The sequence below is a fragment of the Neoarius graeffei genome, chromosome 10 (assembly GCF_027579695.1).
Source record: "Neoarius graeffei isolate fNeoGra1 chromosome 10, fNeoGra1.pri, whole genome shotgun sequence".
NCBI classification, from domain to species: domain Eukaryota; kingdom Metazoa; phylum Chordata; class Actinopteri; order Siluriformes; family Ariidae; genus Neoarius; species Neoarius graeffei.
Window position 1 is genome coordinate 42,346,082 of NC_083578.1, and position 22,995 is coordinate 42,369,076.

General features: G+C 40.1%; 1 protein-coding gene across 5 annotated transcripts in view; it reads right to left on the minus strand.

Annotated features, from left to right (window-relative positions):
- naif1 (nuclear apoptosis inducing factor 1) overlaps positions 1-20,292 on the minus strand; it is a 103,597-nt gene extending 83,305 nt beyond the window's left edge. For all 5 annotated transcript variants that reach the window (XM_060931800.1, XM_060931799.1, XM_060931796.1 and 2 more), the window contains exon 1: positions 19,726-20,292. In XM_060931800.1, the coding sequence (XP_060787783.1) occupies positions 19,726-20,179 (454 nt within the window). In that variant the 5' untranslated portion in view covers positions 20,180-20,292. The remainder of the gene's footprint in view (positions 1-19,725) is intronic.
- Positions 20,293-22,995: the final 2,703 nt, after the last annotated feature.

Here is a 22,995-nt window from a genome sequence, read left to right on the forward strand (position 1 = left end):
TATGCAAAAGCAGTGACAAGGGAGGGGGAATCTGATGAACTGGGCAGCAACTCCATGGAGTAACAAGTGTCGGCATTTCTACACTCAAAGGGAATCGATATTGATTGCAACAACGTCGAGGCCTGCCACATTCTACCCAGGAGAGACAAGGAGAAAACCGCCATCATGAGATTCATCAGCCGGAAACAAACCTACACTGCTGAAACAAGGAAGGAAACTGAAAGGGACAAACGTCTACATCAACGAGCACCTGACAAAACGCAATGCTGACATCGCCAGAAAAGCAAGACATCTGAAGAAAGAAAATAAAATTCAAATCTACATGGATCACCAACTGCAAAGTATTTATCAAGCTGAACGGTACACCGGAGGAGGCGGGAGTTCTGGTCATACGGAACATCAAGGACTTGGACAAATAACCAGTGATGCTATCGGGACTGTACAGTAATCAATACTGACGCGACACTACACCTAACTCAACCATGACACACACCGAAATAACTCTTCCATCCATTACTCGGAACACTACTCGGCTCACGCAATTGTTTGTTGATTATGAAAACCTGGAACTGAAACCACATGAATTCACTGACCATAAACTATTGGATACAGAAAATGACAGACCCGGACAATAACTTTTTTTCAACCATTAATGACAATTGCCACTATTACACAGAGTACAATCAGTCCACTCAGGCTGTAGGAAAATTATCAATAATAAACTTCAACAGCAGAAGCATGTACGCTAACTTCAAACACATCAAGAAATACTTAAAGGGCTGATGACACGTTTTTGACATCTTTGGCGATGTTTTATAACATAAAAAGTAATTCCCGATGATCCATATATTAATTCACGAAGGCGCCTATTTTACAAGTTATGATAAAAAACGCGGCTATTTGGGCAAATTTGAAGGGGCTGCAGCACCCAGGAGACGAATGAGGAGGAGGGGCTATATGACGTCAGCGAAAGAATCTTCCTAACTTACCAGTTTGTTGTTGATGCGACAGGTGTTCAGTTTATCATTATTAGTATTATTATTTTATTTATATTATATATATATATATATATATATATATATATATATATATATATATATAAAAAAGTTATTATGCCTTCTCGTTGTGTTGCCGGCTTTTGCTCCAAAACCTACAAGGATGGGGTAAGTTTATTCAAGTTTCCCAGAGATCCCGAGCTGCATGCGAAGTGGGTGAAGCAAGTCAGGCGCACTCGTGACAAGTGGGAGCCCTCACCAACATCTGTCCTGTGCTCTGAACACTTCGATTTGGATTGTTTTGACACCCTTCCCAGCTTAAAAGAATCTCTTGGGTGTTCAGTTCAGCACAAACATGTGTTGCTACCATCAGCAGTGCCTACAGTATTCCGGAGGGGGTCTACTAGTAGCTATGCCGAATCCAGCAGTCGCCTGGGACAAGGCGACTCCTCCAAAGACAGTCCTCCTGTCAGAACATGTGTTGAGAAACGACATAAGATAAAGGTACGTAGAGCTATAGAGTGCTCCGACATGATGCTAAAAATAGTAACCATGCGGTCTGCGTGGCCATCTTGGAAGTGACTCACTCCAGAGCGCTCATAGAGTACACATTCATGATAATCATAATTGTAATCATAAAGTCGGTGTGATATCAGTCATGTATTTGCTTGTGAAAGCTTGCGGCTTTCATGTAACTGCCATCTAGCAATGAGAGGCAAAGGGTAAAGAGGGTAGGCTATCATAGATTCTATTCGGAAGAGATCAATACATGATTGCTTAAAAATTAGGTATTTTAACAATTTGCATCTGTTTTGTGACTATCGTGACACTTGTGTGTTATATAGAACTGTATGTCTTATCAGCACATCGAGGATCTTCCACTGGAGGCTTTAGCAAGTACTCGTAGCAACACTACACTTTACCCTTTGCCATGCGTTGTTAGGGAACAGTAGCAAGTATCCTGATGACCGACTTCAAGAATATGTAGAAAAAAATTTAGAAATTATACTTTCCAAAAGTCATTTGAGCTTAGTGTATTGCATTTCCATTTATATTGTAGGTTCTTGCTGATGTTTTTGCGGAGAATGACACAGCTGCTGAATCAGAAGCTGCAGAGTTTGTATGTACTAGTTGTGAACATTCATATTATTATCAATCTCATTTATTTAAAATCAGATAAAGTCATGCCATCATGATCACTGCTTAAAGTACCAGTATTTGGTTTTCTTTTGTTCAGAGGAAGAGCTAGCACTAGAGAGTTCACCGGCGTTTTCATGTGCCATTTCCATTGAGTAGAACAGCCAGTGAACCGCAGCGTGTTCTTCCGCTGACGTCACAGCATGGCCGCGAGCCACGGACCCAGTTTTCTTGCGCTGTGCAATTAAAAGTTGGATATTCGTGTAACAACAGCTTCTTTTCACGTAATTATAACAGAAATCTAACATGTTTGCCATGTTGTATAGTTTATTTAAGAAATTGCATAGAGTCATGTTCGTGTCATCAGCCCTTTAAGTCAGTTTACTCATCCATTCAGCATAATTGCCATATCAGAAACCTGGATTGACCTGGAGAAAGGAGTGGATTTTGAACTGGCTGGATATGAATTTAATTATATAAACAGGAAAAATAAAGGTGGAGGAGGAGTGGCGGTGTATGTGAATTGTAATTTGAATTATAAAAGTTAATAGATGACATAACAGTGATCGATAACTTATTAGAATGTTTAACAATTGAAATTAATATTGAAAAAAAGTAGAAATGTATTAATTAACTGTATATATAGAGCGCCAGAAACTAGTATAGAGGCGTTTAAGGACTGGGTAGAAAAGACATTTACAGTAGATAATAAAAAAAAAAAAAAAAAGTCATCTTCATTTGTGGGGATACTAATATTGATCTGTTGAACCCTAATAAGCACAGTATGACTGAGGAATTTATTAATACCATGTACAGTATGAGTCTCCACCCAAAAATTACCAGACCCACCAGAATTACTGACCATAGTGCTACCTTAATAGATAATATATTTGCCAATGATAAAGATAACAACATAAGTGGAATATTAAATCAATGATATTAGTGATCATCTACCAGTTTTTACAATTTATGACTAATCATAAGAGAAATATAACAGACCATAAACTTAAGTATAGAATAGTTAGGACTGAGGAGGCCATGTTTGCATTAAATAATGATTTATTAATGCAAGACTGGGAATCAGTTGTAGGTATCATGCCGCCATTTTGTCTCTAAGAACTACAACTTCCAGTCCTCTTCCGCGTGACCTACGTCACGCGTGGGCGGGATCATCTACGTCAGTCCGCCATGCGCGCATAAGTCCAGGCGGAAGCTCCGCTCTTTGTCTCTCGTGTCCGGATTCCAAGGAATCTAGACGCACAAAAGAGATGCTCTCAAACCCGAAAACACTTCTTTCTTGCAAGATTCACCATCCAGCGTGTTCTGTGCTTAACCACTGGCCAAGGTAAAAGTCCAGAATAGCGCGATCTTTAAACTCAACCTGAGTTACAACCGGTTTATTCGTATTAGAAGTGACGTCACGACTGCAGCTCAAACGCAGTTTTAATTTGTAATTAGGAGCGACCAGAATCAGGGCTTTGAACCGGTTCAAGGAACGAAAACGAAAACCGGGAACTTTTTCTATTTCACATGAAACAGAAACGAAACCAGAAACTTTATTATTTTTTATGTTCCGGAACAGAAACGCTTATTAAAAATAATGGTAACCGGTTAATACCGGTTTTTATTTCGTTCCTCAAAGTTTCTGTAGCCTACAAATAGTCATTCTTCTCCTGCGCAAGTTTCTATGACCCGCTGGGGTTCACTTCCTGTGTGACGTTCGTTGATTGAATGGAGAGAGCGGGAAGGTGGACTGCTATCACGTCTCCATTACTGAGTGTCTCTGAGCAAAGAAGAGCCTGAACGATGCAACCTCCCTATTGGCTGTTTGTAAAAATGTATCAGTTGTTGCCCTTCCCACGGGAATCATTGTGGGCTCGAGAGACGAGACCTGATGAGTTAGTTCGTTGGTAGCAGAACAAAATGTCTGGACACAAATCGGGTTTTCAGAAAAGGAAAGAAAATAAACGGAGGGTCGAAAATACAAAAAAGGAGGCAGAAAATGCAAAACGAGTTTTAAGGTAGGACAAATGGTTACTTTTCTGAGGCAGCCCGCCGTGGCTGCCTGCAGGCTTATTTATTATAGCCCATTTAGTTAAAATAGTTGATATAAAATGTTTATAGTTATAGTTATGTGATGGTTGTCCTGATTTAGACTGTTTTTTTGGGGGGGGGTTTGCGCGATGTTGCACCCGGGTCCAGATTAGGGCAGAACCGGCCCTGGCTACATTTCAGCTGTAGTTTGTTATGTATGTATGTACTTGCATAGATGTGTACTTCCAATATGGCGCCTAACAAAATCTTGCGGCGCTGTGACGTCATGCGGTAGCCCTCTATAGGGCCTGACTAGCCTTTGGTAACACACTAAACGAATTATCTTTCATTTTTGGCACTTTTTCTGTTTGTGTAGATGGGAAGACATACTGAGAATCCAAATCGCCAACATTTGAAATAATAATTGTTTTGAATTATTTCTTGTCTTATTTAATGAAGGTTGTAATAGAATTAGCCTACATTTGGCTTAAGCTGGACGAGACAGAGACATAATTTTATAGCCATTTGTTAAACAGCTGACAGGGAACGTAATTAACCGTTCCAGGAACTAAATTTTTTTGTTCTAACCGGTTCGGGAACGTCTATTTAATGGTGGAACCCAAAACCGGAAACGTTAAAATTCCGTTTCTGTTCGGAACGAACCAATAGGAAAAAAATTCCGGTTCAAAGCCCTGACCAGAATTCCTCCTGATTGAAGTTCTGTACACATTAATCAGAGACTTTCCTTTCATCACGAACGACGCGTCGGATCAAGAGAAGTTCTCTGTCCACGGAATCGACTCACGGAATCGACTCACGTGCTTCATGAACAGCGAAGCTCTGCAACGGCGAACATCTTCTCAGAACTTTGCTAGAGGCAAGATATTGAGTAAAATATATTTGGGCATAATAATTAAGCTAGTTTTAGGAAGTTGCTTTATTGAAAGTGTGAATTTAAACCCAGGTTTATTCATTACACTATTAGACACGCAGCGTGTCGAATTGAATTGTTCTGTTTGTTTAATCTCATTTGTTTTAATAGGCTGTGCATGCCCCTCTCTCTTATTCTTTTTACTAATATCCTCAATCTCCTAAACACACATTTTGACCTTATTAAGATTTCAGTGAGTTTGGTAATGTTATGAGTGTGGAATCCTTTTTGTTACTTAGAAACACGTGCTCAACAGGCCTGATACACTTTACATAGCTTCCCTTCTGTCTTAGCTTAGCAACCTACCTCGTGCTCAAACACATTTTGGTTAGCTATACAGAACTAGCCTTTTGTCTAAACACATGGTCAAGCCCTCCTCCACACTCACACATACCAACACAATCAGATAAGAACATTCCAAATTTTATAGCTCCCTCATACACACACACACACACACCACACATAAACACACATATATATACACACACACACACACACACACACACACCTCACTGCTTGTATATATTGATTATTATTTTTATCTTTGGGGCGGCACGGTGGTGTAGTGGTTAGCGCTGTCGCCTCACAGCAAGAAGGTCCGGGTTCGAGCCCCGTGGCCGGCGAGGGCCTTTCTGTGTGGAGTTTGCATGTTCTCCCCGTGTCCGCGTGGGTTTCCTCCGGGTGCTCCGGTTTCCCCCACAGTCCAAAGACATGCAGGTTAGGTTAACTGGTGACTCTAAATTGACCGTAGGTGTGAATGTGAGTGTGAATGGTTGTCTGTGTCTATGTGTCAGCCCTGTGATGACCTGGCGACTTGTCCAGGGTGTACCCCGCCTTTCGCCCGTAGTCAGCTGGGATAGGCTCCAGCTTGCCTGTGACCCTGTAGAAGGATAAAGCGGCTAGAGATAATGAGATGAGATTTTTATCTTTGTATAATAAATTCATTTATTATCAAAGCTGTGTGCATTCATCTTGTTGGTGTGAACAATATCTGAAGTCCCCAATCGCAAAGAATTCAAAAAAGGTGCAGATTTATGTAATATAGTAAGTGATCAATAATAATTTGGAAATATACCATAATCTAGCTGTTTGGTAATTTATCCAGGATTAATGGTATCATTCACTAAATGATTCATTGAACAATTCACTGAATGATTCACTTCAAATGAGACTGATTCTATGGTATGATTCAATTCAAATGAGTCAAAGTAAACGATTCAATGGGATTGATTCATTTTAATTATTAACCTTCAAATTTAATGAGACTGATTTAATGAGATTGATCACTTAATTTCAATAATTAACTGATTGCACCTACACAGTTTATATAGAGAATAGCATTGTTAGAGCATATGATAACTTTTTAAGCATATTCAAATTATTATATGATAAAAATTGCCCACTGAAGCAATATAGTACAGAACAAAACTATAATGACCAACCTTGGATTACTAAGGGATTACAAAATGCTTGTAAGAAAAACACTCTATATAGAGAATTTATTAAATTAAGAGCCAAAGAGGCAGAAAATAAATATAAAAAAATATAAAAACAAGTTAAAACAAGTATCATAAGGAGATGTAGGAAGGATTATTATGGTAAATTAATATATAATCACAAAAATAATATTAAAGGAATATGAATATATTAAATAGTAGTATTAAAGATGGCTCTGGACAAATACATTACCCTAAATACTTTAATGACAAAGGTATTGAAAATTATAACATGGATGTAGTTGCTAATAGTTTTAATAATTTTTTTGTTAATGTTGGACCAAGATTAGCTCAAAATATCTCTGATCCGGTAACAAATGATGATTGTAGAGATAATATTATAAAGAGGAATTCTTGTTCTATGTTTCTTACACCAGTAGATGAGAAGGAAATTATTGATATAGTTAATAAATGTAGTAATAAAATATCCACAGACTGTAATGATATTGATATGAAACTAGTGAAAACTATTATTGGGGGGGATTTCTAAACCATTAACATACATCTGTAACTTGTCATTTCAAACCGGTACATTTCTAAACAATATGAAAATAGCAAAAGTAATTTCACTGTATAAATCTGGGGACAAACACAACTTCACAAACTAAACTATAGACCTGTTTCTTCACTTCCTCAATTCTCCAAAATTCTTGAAAAACTATTCAATAACAGATTAGATAAATTCATTGAAAAATACAAACTACTCAGTGGTAGTCAATATGGATTTAGAGCAAATAGATCAACAGAGATGGCACTAATGGAATCAACTGAAGAAATCAGTAACTCTATAGATGATAAGAAATATGTCGCTGGGATATTTATTGATCTTCAAAAAAGCTTTTAATACTATTAATCATGATATATTAATTAATAAGATGGAACAATATGGGATAAGGGGAGTTGTATTAAATTTGATAAAAAGTTATTTGAGCAGCAGGACACAATTTGTGAAGTTGGGTGACTCTGTCTCAACTCGTTTGAATATTGATTGTGGTGTCCCTCAGGGGTCAGTATTGGGTCCTAAACTGTTTATTCTTTATATAAATGATATGTGCAATGTATCAAAGATATTTAAGATGGTATTATTTGCAGATGACACAAATGTTTTGTTCTGGAACAAATTTACATGAGTTAGAAAACAATCTCTTCGGAATTGTGAAGGTTAAAAAGTTGGTTTGATCGAAATAAATTATCATTAAATCTGTCTAAAACAAAAATCATGTTATTTAATAATTATAAAATAAATAGGGCAATAAATGTACAGGGAGATGGTGTTGATATTGACAGTTTCTAATAATAAATTTCTTGGGGTAATAATAGATGATAGAATTATTTGGAAATCACATATAAAATACATGCTAATGAAACCATCAAGAAGCATATCTGTGTTGAGTCAAGCTAAGCACGTCCTGGACTATAATTCACTCCGCATTCTTTACTGTTCCCTGGTTTTACCGTACTGAAATTACTGCTCAGTGGTGTGGGGAAATACATATAAAATGTTCACTTCATGCAATAACTATACTTCAAAAAAGAGCTATAAGAATAATTCATAGTGCTGGTTATCAAGATCATACCAATTCACTATTCTTAAATTCAAAATGTTTAAAATTCAGGGATATTATAGAATATAAAACTGCCTTAGTAATGTACAAAGTAAGGAACTATAAAGTACCAAGGAATATCCAAATAATGTTCTCGGATAGAGAGGGGGGCTATAATTTTAGGGGGAAATTGAAATTTAAAATTCGCAGTGCTAGGACAACGTTAAAAATGTTCAGTATTTCTATTTGTGGAGTAAAGCTATGGAACAGTTTGAATGTGGAGCTCATGAAATGTACAACTATAAACCAGTTCAAAAAAACGTATAAGGAACAGATCTTTATGAGGTATAGGGAGGAGAATTACAATAACATGCTATTGATAATAAAAAGTATATATACACGGATATATTATATAAAAAAGTGAGTATTTTTGTGTATATATGCATAATTGTATATAATATATAAGCATAATATGCATAATTATAATATGGGTGTCTGTGTACGTACGGATGTGTATAATTATAGGTATGTGTACATGTACTGTATATATGTACTGTATGTGTGTATAGAGATATTGCAGTCACGTGACCGGAAAGTACACAACCGCCATTTTGTCGGTAAAAAACACAGCTGAATACTGTTGCACTCGTGTACAAAATGGATCAATTTCAACCGACAGACTACACGGCTCATTTTTCTAATGAACAAATAACTAGATACATGTCTAAAATAAATGACCTACGGATTAGTGACCCTTATGGCTTACCGGACGTAGTTTTCACGACCGTGTCAGTGGATATGGAACTGCCAGCGGAATACCCAGATGTGTATAATTACCTCAAACTTTCCCTAGCTGTTCAGTGGTGAAGCACTGCGTGCTTATAAAATCTCTGGACAGTTATCTTTACAGAAATTCAGGATTTGTCAGCCCCCCTCAGATGTGGCATCTTGTAAACAAGAAAATAACAATCCTCATTGGACGGGTAAGTCACTTAAGTATTGAGTACTAGTACTGATACTAGATATATCAGTAGTATCTAGTACGAACCCTTTTCACGCGACGTCACGACAAACGCGGCCGCCATTTTGGACGTGTACTACCAGTAGTTTACCACAGCCAGCATTGAGGAACGGCAGCAAAGAAAGTTTTTACTTTCAGCAAGACTTCCATCATGCCACTATATTGTTGTGCACCTGGATGTAGTAACCATCAACAAACAAGGCAAGGTTTATCATTTTATCGGATCCCGATGGAGAAGATGGATAGCGGCCATTAACAGATTGGCAGCCCTCGGCATACCAGCGCTTGTGTAGTGACCACTTTGTTGGAGGTAAGACGAATAAAATTAGCCAGAAAAGGCATTACATTGCTGTTAACATTCTGTGGCGGCGAGTGTGTAACCAAATAGGTTAAAATAACCCATTGTAACCTCTTTGTTCTTCTGTAGTAGCTATTGTTGACTAGCTAATGTCAACAAGTAGCTGGTATGTTACCGTAGCAATATTTACGTTCAGTCATTTGGATGACTGTTAAAACCTTTCAGTCTCAAGTTTTTCCTTTACTGTATTTACTAGTTTACTGTAATTATGACCCGGCAGCTATTTACACCGGATCCAGTGTAAATAGCTGCCGGAGCCAACGTCCGAGGTTCCGGAGCGCGCGCCGGCTTGCTCTCCCTCAAATTAAGCAGCGCGCGCCGGCTTGCTCTCCCTCAAATTAAGCAGCGCGCGCCGGCTTGCTCTCCCTCAAATTAAGCAGCGCGCGCCGGCTTGCTCTCCCTCAAATTAAGCAGCGCGCGCCGGCTTGCGCCCGGAGTGCTCCGGCCGAGGTTCCCCTCAAATTAAGCAGCGCGCGCCGGCTTGCTCCGGAGCAAGCCGGAGCGCGCTCCGTAACCTCGGACGTTGGTGTGTATGTGTATGGCGATGGGTTTTTAACGACATAGGTAAACAGATCATGTGGGCCGAAGTCAGGTAAAGACGAGGGCTTCATGTACTTCTGTATGTCAGTGAACAATCCTGGTGGAAGCAGGTAAACGTCGTTCTCTAAGCCTGCTAACCTCAATTTTTGCAAATACCTCTCTCCCTCTGCTCGCCCTGTAAATGCCCTACGTCGCTGGATAGTGAAGGTGTTTTCTGCATCTCGCTCCTTTTTCTTATGTTTTTCGTTTGTCGCCTTCCTCGCATTCAAACTGATTCGAGCCGAAGTCCACTACATGTCCAAAATGGCGGTCGCGTTTACGAAGGTCACGTGACTGAAAAGGGTCCATAGCACTGACCAGCTGATTATAGAATAGAATAAGGTAATTCCAGCAGTAATTCCAAATCGTCCGTCTTATTTACCATGGATCTGGCGTTGGAGAGATAGAGGCTTGGCAGTGGAGATTTGAGTGGCTGTTTTCTGAGCTTAGTTAACAGGCCGGCTCTGCAGCCTCGCTTTTGCTTCCTCTCCCGCCGCCGCCTCCTTCGCCTGCCAGACCCGATAACAATCCACGGAGACCCCGCTGGTCTCGCTATCTTGTCCGGAATGTTGTGCATGCGATGGAAATCGCTACAAACCGTCATTTTCTGCTGGAAACCAATGTCCAGTAAGTCAATATGGTTGTAGTGGATATTGAAGTCCGGTACAGACGAACAACACGCAAAAATACACACAAAAAACGTGCACAGGTAGGGAGAGCTTGTAGCCGCAGCCGTTGTAGTAGAATTGTATATAGACCCCTTCGTACGTTTGTAAACAAACCGACCGTTGCCAGGATGCGCGCGTAGCCTGGACTCAGAAACAATGGCGCTGCCCATAGACCGGCATTATGAGCTGTCAGATTATGCAAAACAATTGTCGTTACAAGATCGAGAATGCTACATAAATAAGTTAACTCTAACAAGTGGACATCACCTACCGGATCCGTATTTAATTAAAGAGTGGACGGATGATGTTAGTAAGTTCCCTGGTATACAATGGCCAGATATATACTCGTACCTTTAGCTTCAACAGCAAATACCAACACTAAACAGCAATTTGCAGGAGGTAATGGCATGAAAGGAATGATAGTGTAAAGAGTGCAGCTAAGAGAAATCAGAGCTGTGTAAAAAGCGAGAGGCAGAGAGCAGAAATGAAACTGAACGGGGCGGGAGCTAGGGTAGAGCAGTCAACGTAAGTTGGCATTTAGAGTGAGGGCACACAATTTTACCTTTCCATCCTTGCTTTAAAATTGTGATTTTCGGCATACACAAATAATGATGGCACAAAATCTGGACTGCTTGAGTCAAGCAAGACCTCTCCTACAAACAAAATTGCATGCAAAGCTAAGTTAACATGCTAACAATATTCATTACATTGTGTAACTATGACCCAGCTAATCAGACAAACGTTACCAAAGTATTTTGCTACATCAATAAACGAAGACTAGAAAGAATAAAAAAGAAAGATTTAATAAATAGCCTGATCTTACCTGTGATGAAGTGGGCGCTGCAAACCCGCGCATTTTTGATAGGGCTTTCATCCCAGTCTACACGTTTGATGGCTTGTAGCCATAGACGTCGGCGATTTTTTTGGAATGGGTGAGATCTTGCTGGAATTCTGTACATTTTAACCCCATCACTGCTACGATTCTGACACCCGACAACACAACAACTAGGCATTTCTTCCAAATATTTCTTCTCATCTCTACCGTCGCTGAGTCTTTTTTGGGTCCAGGCTGCACGCGCAATTTCCTCTTACGTATGAATGACGTTTACTGCGAAGGGGTCTATAGTAGGGTTTTCTAGAAGAAAAGGTAGAAGTAGAAGCAGAAGTAGAACCAGAATGAAGTAGAAGGCGGAAATATGGCGTTTGACCAACAAGATGGCGTCTGTTACAATCTGGATCGGCTGTGACGTCACATGCAAGATCTCTATATATGCATAACAAGTATTTGTATATATGATTTGATTTGGTCGATATTATACCATGTTGATATGTCTTGGTATGTTGGTATGTTTTTTTTGCATATATAGTTTATTATGGTGGAAAGTGACGTTTGATTAACGGTGGTATAGAGGGTTAGGATTTGATAAGTTATTTACTTCTTCCTAATCCTTTCCGAACATTATTATGTTATTGCCTTGTGGCTACGCTATTCTGTTTGTTTATGATGTTTTGATGATTGCATTTTTTATTTTTTGTTGGTTTTTTTTGTTTGTGTTTATATCTTCTTTACTGTTCGGAATAAAGCAATCAATCAAACTGGAGCCTATCCCAGCTGACTACAGGCGAAAGGTGGGGCACACCCTGGACAAGTCGCCAGGTCATCACAGGGCTGACACATAGAAACAGACAACCATTCAAACTCACATTCACACCCACGGTCAATTTAGAGTCACCAGTTAACCTAACCTGCATGTTTTTGGACTGTGGGGGAAACCGGAGCACCCAGAGAAAACCCACATGGACACGGGGAGAACATGCAAACTCCGCACAGAAAGGCCCTCGCCAGCCACGGGGCTCGAACCCAGACCTTCTTGCTGTGAGGCGACAGCACTAACCACGACACCACCGTGCCACCCCCTAATTTACCATATCACCTCAAATTGTATCATAAGACAAATGTATCTGCAAAATTTCACGAGTTTTTAGCCATGGTAAGCCCCTCAAAACAGCACAGAAAAATTTCAAAATCCCACATTCCATCCAACATGGCTGACTTCCTGTTGGGCAGAGTCAAATATAACTAAGTGAACTTTGTCCTGTGTCACAAGAGTATCGATCACACCAAATTTCGTGCTGATCCACGAAACTTCATCTCAACCATAGCTTATTCTCAGGGGTGCTATAATGCTCAGAGACCATGCCCAGTCCCTTGCTCAGTGTAACTTTGTGATTTTTTCCCACACATTTGATCACTGTACCAAAATTCGTGAGTTTTCGAGCATCACAAGTTCCTCAAATACGAGTTTTTCCACAGAGGGGGAAAAGAAAATAATAATTTAAATAAATAAATAAAAAATTTTAAAAAAGGGCGGCACGGTGGTGTAGTGGTTAGCGCTGTCGCCTCACAGCAAGAAGGTCCTGGGTTCGAGCCCCGTGGCCGGCGAGGGCCTTTCTGTGCGGAGTTTGCACGTTCTCCCCGTGTCCGCGTGGGTTTCCTCCGGGTGCTCCGGTTTCCCCCACAGTCCAAAGACATGCAGGTTAGGTTAACTGGTGACTCAAAATTGACCGTAGGTGTGAATGGGAGTGTGAATGGTTGTCTGTGTCTATGTGTCAGCCCTGTGATGACCTGGCGACTTGTCCAGGGTGTACCCCGCCTTTCGCCCGTAGTCAGCTGGGATAGGCTCCAGCTTGCCTGCGACCCTGTAGAACAGGATAAAGCGGCTACAGATAATGAGATGAGATTTAAAAAAAATAAAATACCGAAAACGATAGGGCTTTGCACCTACGGTGCAGGTCATTCTCCACAGTAACCATACCAATGGGACGGTATTTTCAAGCTCTGTCTGATAACATTTTATTAGGCATATCAGACACTTGCTGTCCGTGCTGTGAAAATTGGGCATGCAGAGTTTCCAAATCTGTCACTGCTTAATTCTTGAATATTTTCTATCGTGAATACTATCATTAAAAAGCTTATAATCTCTGCTTTACAAAGAAATTTCTCGTTAAGATAATGTTCAGTACTTTGTGAGGAACGGCAGGTTGAAGCTGGTACAACAGAGTAAAAACTCTGCTTGTGTGACATCAGGAAACTGCCAGTGCTTTCTGAGTCACCGGAAAGCAGTCAGGCTCTTTTCTAATCGGTTTCCGACTGGGTTACTCGTGGATATCAGATAACTTTAATAGGGATGTTCTCCAGTTCTTACTGTTTCTGATGAAGTATTCAGCAAAAATTACCAAGGGGGCTTACCATGGCTAAAAAAAACAACAAAAAAAAAACCCTCATGAAACTTTGCACATACATTCGTCCTATGATACAATTTGAGGTGATATGGTAAATTAATCTAGGTGGGCTTCATTAACTCCATCGTGCCACCTAGTTCAAAAATACAGATTTGACACCCTGTACATATTCAAAAACTCATTAAATTTGGTACACCCATCAGTCACGTGTACTGCTACACAGCCATAGGGGGCTTGACCTTGGGGTGTCCAGGGAACTCCATAGCGCCACCATTTGGACATGGGCAGTAATGACTCCATTGCCAAAACACGTGTTACATTTTGATGTACTCTTCCTAGGCGGTTTGTTGGCTTCATGTCATATTTGGTATCAGTGATGTTAAGATGTTGCTGATTTTAAATTGCGAAGGGATTTGCAATAGCTTGCAAGATGTTGAAAGGGCAAACCAATAAAATTTATATAGGTTATGCCACACAGACAGGAAGCAGGGCTCGACATTAACTTTTAAACCCACTTTCCCTGGGGGGCAAGTGGGGGTTAATTTCCACATTATCACATGCCCCCTATTTTGCAAGTACTACTTTTTTTTTTTAGGAAAACCATAGAATAGTTATGAATTGCAACATAAAATGAAGATCACACACTGAGTTGAAGTTTGGTTATTGATCAAGTTTATTATTAAGTTTGGTTATTGGTTACTTTTATTTGTAATGGACAATTTTATCCAAAAATAGTTGTTCCTGCCTTAGTTGATTTATTTCTATTTCACATGCATGCAGCTGTTGTGAAAGTTCAGTGTGTGTGTGTAGAACTCTCTGACTGTAGGTTCATTACTCGATAATGAACCGGGTGAGTGCCGTTTGTGCGGTTGAAATTTTTTTTTTAACGCCGGTTTTTCGACATTTTTTCTGGTTCGTAAATCTAAAATCGAACTTGACATTTACGCATTCCAAGGGCTTTCCACTGAGGCTCATACTAGCCAGCCATGACATATAAGTAGCCGGGGGGGGGGGGGGGGGGGGGGGAGTATACACAAAATAAACTCCTGTGCACGCAGTTCCCAGGATTAAATGTATTTTCCACAGACCATTTATTTATTTCACTTTATTCAAATACAAAGTAAAATGGCAGTAAATCTTTTCTTTTCTTGCGTATCATATTGCATCATGAGGCGTTCCTGGCTTGTAAATCTCTTATTTTCGGTGCATGACACATTCACGCAACCGAGCATGCTATGAATTAACAACGACAACGGTCTGCAGTGGTGGCTACACAATTAAACACTCAGCGAACATTTCTCCATTTGTGTATGGAAATACACTCCAACGACTCAGTTTGGTTTCATTTACAACCAACAGTGTCTTTTGATGCCAGCACGTAATTGAACGAGAGAAGACTGGTTTACCGGAGACAAAATAAGCGTTATCTCTGCTTCTGTTCCCTCCGATGTCGCCTCCGACGGCCCTGACACACTACTGCCTCCGCTGAGTGCGCGTGCACACACACCGCATGTCGCGGCCGCGGAGGAGTTACTCTCCCTTGATCAACGAGTCGGTGGGGAATTTGTGGTTATTATCGGAACAAACAGCGCGAATCACAACTTAAATGAGTGCGGTTCAGTTTGACATTATTGTCAGTCCGTTAGATAAACATTTAATTTTATTAAAATTGAAAATTAATATTTAGAGCCTGTGGGCTACAAAAATAATAGTCATTAAAGTAGCCGGCTGGACTTAATTGTGTAGTTGGCTGTATGGCCGGCAGCCGGCGCTTGTGGAAAGCCCTGCATTCCGCGCAGAATATAGAATTGAATCAGCTCTGCGCATGCGCAGTGCAGCACAAAAAAAAAAATGGCAGCCACCATGAAGGAAGGAGATCCGGAGTTTTCAAACATTTGCTTAAGTGTGAAATCGCAAAATGATATTCTAGCGAACAACAAAATAAAGATTCAGAAAAACAAATAATTCAGTGATAATTTTAATAGTGTAATTTCATCCGAACTAGGCCTAACGGTCGATTTAGAACTACAAAAAGTCAGCGTGTCGGACATTTTAAGTACCTTTGTAAAAGTTTTGCAAATGTTGCAGTCAGCATTTAAAATGCCAACTTAAAGTTTTTGTACAAGTTTCAGTTGATTAAACTGTCATATTTTATTAACTGTGTCTGCTTTTGTAATAAAAAAAAAAGTACTGAAAGAAAAAGCAAAACATAGCATTGCGATTTCTTATCCATCCATTTATATACCAGGTATATATATATATATATAAAATAAATAAATCCCTCCTTACTGAAAATTTTTTTGCTGACAGGAAACGGATTTTTTTAAGGATGGCTGCACTATGTTTGAGATTTATTTATTTATTTATTTTTATATCATCCACCTCTAGATTTGTGCAAAACATCAGGCTGTATGCTGTTTTTATAGATTTAACAAAGGCCTTCGATAGTGTACCAAGGAATGCTCTGTGGAATATCCTTGCAAAGCAAGGCAGATCATTTAAGTTCATAAACTTCTTAAAGCAACTACATACTGGTATGCATGCCCGTGTGTGTATCAGTGGGAATTTTTCCAACCGCTTCTATGTAACTAAGTGTTAAACAAGGATGTGTAATTGCCCCCATTCTTTTTACACTGTTTTTTTGCAGCAATGTTGGATGAGGCTTTTGCAAACTTGGATGAAGGGATTCTCATTCATTTTAGAACAGACAGTGGGATCTTCAATGTCAGGCAACTTCAAGCCAAAACCAAAGTTCATCTTCAACTTGTTCGTGATCTGCTTTTTGCCAATCACTGTGGTGTCTTTGCGCACACTGAGGACCATCTGCAAAGACTACGGAGTCATTTTTCATCTGCAGCGAAGAACTTTGGTCTTACCATAAGCACCAAGAAAACAGAAGTCATGTATCAACCACCTCCATGCCAGCAGGTCTTCCAAATGCAAGCACCACACCTCAAATCAACTCCAGGCCTTTTATCTGCTTAATTGAGAATGACATAACGAAGGAATTGCCCACACCTGCCCATGAAATAGCTTTTGAGTCAATTGTCCAATTACTTTTGGTCCCTTTAAAAACAGGGTGGCACATGTTAAGGAGCTGAAACTCCTAAACCCTTCATCCAATTTTAATGATATCCTCAAATGAAAGCTGAAAAGTCTGGACTTTATGTCCATTATATAACTATAACTTGAATATGTTTCAGTAAACAGGTAAAAAAAAAAACAAAAAAAACAAAATGTGTGTCAGTGTCCAAATATATATGGACCTAACTGTACATTGCATCAGCCATACTCAACAGAAAGTGAGATATTTTTGGTTTTGTGCGTTTTGACGTGTTACATTTTAATGAACTCCTCCTAGGCAGTTTGTTGGATTCATGACATATTTGGTTCACGTTATGTCAAGATGTTGCTGATGCTAAATTCCGAAGGGATTTGCAATATGTCGCAAGATGTTAAAATGGCAAAACAAATTTACACGTTACGCCACGTAAACAGGAAGTGTATCATAAATTCACCATGCATTGCCTGATACCACTCAAACTTCACAGGTTATAGGATATCATGGTTCTGAAAAGATGCACATGCCCAAAGACAGTCTCTGGTATAGCGCCACCATTTGGACATTGACATAACAAGCTATGGTTGAGATGAAGTTGCTCGGATCAGCACGAAATTTGGTGTGATCGATACTCTTGTGATACAGGACAAAGGTCACTTGGTTGTATTTGATTCTGCCCAACAGGAAGTCACCCATGCTGGATGGAATGTGGGATTTTGAAGATTTCCCACGCTGTTTTGAGGGGCTTACGATGGCTAAAACCTCACGAAGCTTTGCAGATATATTTGTCCTCCGATATAATTTGAATTGATATGGTAAATCAGTCTAGGTGAGCTTCAATAACTCCATAGCATCACCTAGTCCAAAAATACAGATGGCACCTTGTACGTATTCAAAAACTCATAAAATTTCCTACACACAGTCATATGCACCGCTACTCAGCCATAGGGGCCTGACCCCAGGTGTGTCCGGGGGACTCCATAGCACCCCCATATGCCATTGAGACTCCTGCCTGGTATATAGTTTCACCTATCTGTGTCAAATTTGGTAGGTGTGTGGAGTGCCCCTGAGCGATGAACAAAATTTGAGTATACATTGCATCAGCCATACTCAACAGGAAGTAAGATATTTTTGGCTTTGTGCATTTTGACATGTTACATTTTAACAAACTCCTCAGCGGTTTGTTGAATCCATGCCATATTTGGTATACGTCATGTCAAGATGTTGCTGATGTTAAATTGCAAAGGGATTTGTGACAAGTTTCAAGATGTTGAAATAAAGAACCAATAAATTTATGTTACGCCATGCAAACAGGAAGTGAGTCATAAATTCACCATGCATTGCCTGATACGGCTCAAACTTCACTGGTTATAGGATATCATGGTTCTGAAGATATCCACATGCTCAAAGACACCCTCTGGTATAGCACCACCATTTGGACATGGACAGTAATGACTCCATTGCCAAAATATGTTACATTTTGATTTACTCTTCCTAGGCAGTTCGTTGGATTCATGCCATATTTGTTATACATCATGTCAAGATGTTGCTGATTTTAAACTGCAAAGGGATTTGAGATACCTTGCAAGATGTTGAAAGGGCAAACCAATAAATTTGTTACGCCACACAAACAGTAGGCATGTCATAAATTCACCGTGCATTGCCCGATATGGCTAAAAATTCACAGGTTATTGGATATGATGGTTCTGATGATATCCACATGCCCAATTTGACCCTCTGGTATAGCGTCACCATTTGGATCTGGACAGTAATGATTCCATTGCCTAAAAACTCTGACTCATGAAATTTGGTACACACGTCAGTCCTGGCCACTGCTACTCATGGATAGAGGCTTGGCCTCAAGTGCGAGGGCCCTTTATCGCCGCTAGCAGCTATATTTTGCATAATTTGTTTTAACTAATTTAAAAAAAAACAAAAACAAGACTTTGTATTCAGTATGCAACCACCTATGTGCCTACCAATTTCCATGTAAATATCTTGAAAATTAATTTAAAAAAAAAAGTTATTGAAAAAAATATTTGAGCTCATTTATTAGTTAGGCCCATTTTGGACCATGTTATACTAATACATAATATGACAGCAACTTTCCAAAAATTAAGCCATTTTTCCTAGATTTGATTTGTAATATCTCAAGAACAGAAGCATTTCTAGTTATGTAAAAATCACGTTGTTCTGCATTCAATTCTGAATTCAATGAGACCAGTTTCAAGCAATTTGGATTGAATTTTTCACCTGATATGCCTAATTTTATATCAGGTCAAAATATAATTCTTGAAAAAATCCAACAAGCCTAATTAATCGTATGAATAATATTATGGAAAATTAATATGCATTTCTTCGTTTACTTCCATATGATAAGCGACTTTAGAATAGCGTTGGATAGGAACTTCATGTTCAACATAAAAATGTGGCTTCTGAAGCAAAACCAGGTGAGAGCCGCTGCATTAAAGTTTTGCGAACTGGAAAGTTAAAACTTGTTCCAGATCTCTTAAACAGCTCTTCGCTCTGACATGATCTACTAAAGTCGCAATTAACAACATTTTATAGCATTTGTTATTGTTGTGTAGTGGTGACGTTTTTCACCATTATTTTGAGGGTTGGTTTACGGTAATAAGCGCTGAACCGCTACTGACTTACTCTGCGTTAGCGTAACGGTAGTAGTAGGCGTGCTAATGGGCACCGGCACCGCAATCTCCGCACACGGCTCTCCCGAGTCTCCTACAGGCAGGCTGATGATGGTGGCTTCCCCCAGCAGGTTACAGATTCGCTGTTGCATGGCAGTAAGAATAACCGGTACCGTGGTGCAGTCTCCAGTGTCCTCTATTGCTGCACGAGCCTGCGCCACTTTGCGACGAACCTCGGTTTTCAAATCAGACCATTTCTTCTTCACCTCGGCGAGTTCTCGCTGACAGTTAGTTACAGCGTTCACACGTTTCAGAATCTCCATCCAAGCGTTATTTTTAGCGATGTGAGTGACACCAGCGTTGAAGTGGCTCACCAAAATGTGCTTTTGCTTTTCCATCTCCTCCACGATTATTTCCACCTCCCTTTCTGAGAAATTCATTTTTCTCTTCTTTGCCTGTGATGCCATAATATTCTAGATTTGGATCTTCAGGAAAGTATTTTAAAAGTGCGTAGAATACGTAAAATAGTAAGTTTTCCTTGACTAAACTGCGCAACGTAATGGCTTCATGAATCGACGACTTCTGTAACGACGTTTACGGCCGTAATGGGTGAAACCCCGCCTACTTTCGCAACGCGTATTCTTACTCGCTATACCAGTTAGGAAATTGTGACGATTGCTGAGATTATTGGCGGACCAAACAGTCACTCAAATTAGTCTTAAGCGGTTTAGTCGACTCGCGTCAACGGCGGTCCAAAATGCCTGCTTGTCATGTGATTCATGTAGCCTTCCGAGAGTTTAAGGAAGTTCTTGTCGGATAGTTTGAATATGTAAATACAGAGGGACAGAACTACGATTTTGGATAGTTAGTAGTCAATAAATGCATTGATTTGCAATTTTTATGAAGTACTACGACATGTGTATGTAGTTACATCAGTGTGGTTTTTTTTTAAAGTAAAATTCGGGATTATTTGAGGATGAATGTGAAAAGCTAGGGTTACCTGCTTTGTTGACATATTTTAGGCTAGCATTACCTGAACAGTTGCTATTAAAAGTGTCTTAGTGTTTACGTCAGCAACATAAACATTATGTATCATTATATTGTTACGTTACATTTGTATTATTATTGGTACACTTATTAGCATAATAAGACAATTCAGACAGTTTCAGATGCTACATACGCCAGTCCCTTGAGTAGTAAAATAAAATTCTGTTAAAAAAAAACAGAAAATCTTTTCAGGACAGTTGTTGTAAACACATTATCAACACGATTGAAAGGTTACATATATTTTTGTACATCAGCTTGTGGTCATAACTAATTATAAACGGGAAAAACAGTGTTTCCCACAAGATTTTCTGAGGTGATAGTGGGTGGATCTCACTCAGACCTTCTAAAGAAGTCTGGGGGCATGCTCCCACGCAAGATGATTTTGTATATTTTAAAGTTAAATGCATCAGTGTGGGGCACTTTGAGAGCAAAATTAAGAGGCTGGGTCTATGGCGAACTTTATGCTCTAAACAATTTTGTGCTTAAAATTGAGTTATTATCACAATTCATTGACTGAGTTAAAGGATCACAAACGGAGGCAATGATTTCTTCATCTGTTATGGAAATGACGGAGGTTACTAGTGTATGGTTATCAATGTCCACCCACTGACTTGCTGTGTTTTCTAAATCTTTACCATTCAGTTAATTCATGTTACAAATCATCAACGATTTAATTTATGTTGTGCCATAGGGCTGGGGGTATAAAAACGCTTATTGGTATGATTTAACTAGGTATAGAGTGCTCCGAGATGATGCTAAAAATAGTAACACTGCACGTGCGCAGCCATCTTGGAAGTCACTCACTCCAGAGCGCTCATGGAGTACACATCCACCTATTCGTTTCCGCGTTAGAGGGCTTAAAAGCTTGGATTTTTTAAGAATTTAGACATCTGAAGTGATGGAGCACTACTGTGAAAGTTTGGATAAGCAGGCACGGGAGCATTATGCTGAGAAGGTACGTTTCATTGGGAATGTAGATCCATACACTGTTAGTGAGAAGGAATGGAAAGCTGACCCCAGCTTGTTGCCGCATTTAACATACATAGATCTTGTGAAGGGCGGCACGGTGGTGTAGTGGTTAGCGCTGTCGCCTCACAGCAAGAAGGTCCTGGGTTCGAACCCCGGGGCCGGCGAGGGCCTTTCTGTGTGGAGTTTGCATGTTCTCCCCGTGTCCGCGTGGGTTTCCTCCAGTTTCCCCCACAGTCCAAAGACATGCAGGTTAGGTTAACTGGTGACTCTAAATTGACCGTAGGTGTGAATGGTTGTCTATGTGTCAGCCCTGTGATGATCTGGCGACTTGTCCAGGGTGTACCCCGCCTTTCGCCCGTAGTCAGCTGGGATAGGCTCTAGCTTGCCTGCGACCCTGTAGAAGGATAAAGCGGCTAGAGATAATGAGATGAGATCTTGTGAACTATCTAGTGTTTCATCCAAATCCATTTTGTGAACTAAAGGATTTCCAGAACTACAAGAGTATGGAAGCATACGATAGATTTGTGTCCGGTTGGGTCCGCGATGTGTCGGTGTTTACTGCTGAAGACGGAGAGACAAAAGTGATCAGAGGGAAAGTGTTACACTCGCAGAGTCTATCCCAGCCTAGTCTACACCCCTGGATAATAGTTGACAAGAGACATGCTATTTTGTGTGCACATTGCAACTGCGTTGCTGGACTTGGGGAATGTTGCTCCCATGTTGCTTCCCTGTTGTTTTATGTTGAAGCGGCCACGAGACTGAGGGAAAGAACGACAGTCACACAACAGCCGGCATACTGGATGCTACCGGTAACTATGAAATTAAAATAACTATTTTAGTAACTATGAAATTCAAGACAATATTAACCTACCTGTCACAAAGTGATCAGAACAAATCCGGTTACAGTCAAGTTGTCCTAAATTTGATCGGTTAATGGCAGCCAGCCACTGTCGTCTCCTCCGCTCGCTTTTCTCCTGTGCTGCAATTCCCTGGTTAGTCACGACTTTAGGGAGTCTGTGGAAGCTTTTGCCACCCTTTTCCCCTCGGTTACTACAGCCAACAATGACGCACGTATTCAGCATTGTCACCCCATTTTGCTTCGCTGGACAACAACAATGCACTGACACAGCGCGCTTTGACTTCCAATATGGCCGCCGCCGGGTTCGCGCTGATCTCGAAGCACTCTATTAAGTTTAGCAGTATCAGCAGTCATTTCGTCCTTTTATCAATCCTTTGATCACCGTTTTCAAGAATTATTAGTGATCGA